Source organism: Bactrocera latifrons, unplaced genomic scaffold (genome assembly GCF_001853355.1).
Source record: "Bactrocera latifrons isolate USDA-ARS-PBARC rearing strain unplaced genomic scaffold, ASM185335v1 scaffold_39, whole genome shotgun sequence".
Lineage (NCBI taxonomy): Eukaryota > Metazoa > Arthropoda > Insecta > Diptera > Tephritidae > Bactrocera > Bactrocera latifrons.
In genome coordinates this window covers 256,905-258,854 of record NW_017537034.1, presented here as the reverse complement: position 1 = coordinate 258,854, position 1,950 = coordinate 256,905, and the positions used below count along the sequence as shown (strand labels likewise).

Here is a 1,950-nt window from a genome sequence, read left to right as displayed (position 1 = left end):
TATATCATTGTCAGAGAAGGATTATTCCTGATTTTCAATTATATATCTCACATATTGGGCAATATTTTCGATCAAAAGTCAACTATAGATACAGGAGTTAGGAACCTAGCCGTTTGAGCAGTTTTTGTTGGATTTGGACAATTTTTTGGTTGTAAGATGGCACTAAGGCATTATTCGTACAAAGTTTTAGCTCCTTATATACATTTATTCTTGATTTGTGTATTGAAAAGTGAAAGTGGTTTAGGAGATATATACGTTAAACATATTAGAGGTCGGGGCCACTCCCACTTTTTCAAAATTTTTTACCCACAGATGCACCTTGCTACTGTGATCCCCGGGGACAAATTACAGCTTTATTTCTTAATTTAGTGCTTAGTTATGGCAGTTTATTGGTTTTCGGTTAATGACGTTTTGTGAGCGTGGCAGCGGTCCGATTACGCCCATCTACGCATTTTTGTACTAAGAAACCTGTATAGTACCAAGTTTCATCAAGATATCTCAATTTTTATTCAGGTTACAGCTTGCACGGACGGTCGGATAGACAAACAGGCACCCGGATTTCAACTCTTCTCGTCATCTTGATCATTTATATTTATATATATAACCCAATCTCGCTTAGTTTTAGGTGATACGTACAACCGTTAGGTGAACAAAACTATAATACAGGTTGCAAGAGTATAAAAAATATATTTAACAAGCTTGCATTAAAAATTGAGGCTAATCGGTTTAGACATTTTCGAGTAATGTCGATCACCGACTTTGATTTTTTCATCATTTTGAAAAAAAAAACAAACGCGTTTAAAGTTTGGAATGCACTTCCAAGCACTGTGAAACACTTTTCAAATTTTCGTGGAACTCCAAAACTCTTCACCGGAACGATGTGAAAAATTAAAATAAAAAAATATATTTTTTCAAAATTCTGATTGTGTATAACCCCTAAATGCTTCACATTATATGATATAAATTTTATCTTTATGGACAATTTTGTAAAACTTCATACAGAAATAAGTTATGTCAAGGTTCAAATTTGCCATAATTGGAAACTAATATTCCAAGCTTAATATTTTTCGTAAGTTAAACATAGTGCTAGACAATTATCCAATGCATACTACTTACTAACATACTAAAATGTTTTCTTGTAATATTAAGGAATCTTTAATACATAAGAGCTGCGAAAATATTTTCGAAATCAAAAATGCCGCGCACTAAAAATTCCAAATGCACATCTACCTGCATAAATACATATAACTCAAATTGGCTATTTTTGAAACCATTATACATCATACAGAAGTTCTTAAAACTTTACTTTTTAATTTCACAACACAACGTATAAGCATTCATACATACATACTACAAAGTAATGATCATACAAAAATACTAAAATCATTATTATATACATACATACGATTCATAAACATATGCCGCACTTGAATAGCATTCACTCGATATACATTGCTAAGCGCTTCTTTGCACTGCATGTCGTTTTAATTCTTAGTTGCACCTTTAAACGTTGAGAGTTTCGTTATTTTGAAAAGACCATCATCTCTATGGAAACTATTGAGCGTGATTCATGGTACGACTCTAACGCTATTAATTCTAATTGGATGTTTTTATTGTTGTAATATGTTGTAAGCTGACTCTTTGGCTGTATACTTAATTGGCTTTGCTCTCGTACAATTTCGTGTTATTTCAATTATATAGTAAATTATTGAAAATTATGTAATATTACAAATCAAAATGTGCTATTTTCATTTTGCATGCTTACGCGGAATTTAGACAAAGTTTGGCGCACGTTGTAAAGCTTGGAACTTAGCGCCCTACAATCCAGAGTTGCCACCTTGCATACGTGTTCGCTTGGAAGAGACATTGAACCTGCCGCAGGGCAATGTAAGCATCACGGATAAAAAATCTTTGCAGAGGTGAGTTGGAATTTTTTTAAAATTTTTTTAA

The 1,950-nt window shown here is 32.8% G+C and overlaps 1 protein-coding gene across 6 annotated transcripts in view; it reads left to right on the top strand.

Moving 5' to 3' along the window:
- The window catches only part of LOC108972236 (UHRF1-binding protein 1), a 43,643-nt gene that overhangs the window by 24,862 nt on the left and 16,831 nt on the right, over positions 1-1,950 (top strand). For all 6 annotated transcript variants that reach the window (XM_018938765.1, XM_018938766.1, XM_018938763.1 and 3 more), the window contains one exon: positions 1,777-1,919. In XM_018938765.1, the coding sequence (XP_018794310.1) occupies positions 1,777-1,919 (143 nt within the window). The remainder of the gene's footprint in view (positions 1-1,776; positions 1,920-1,950) is intronic.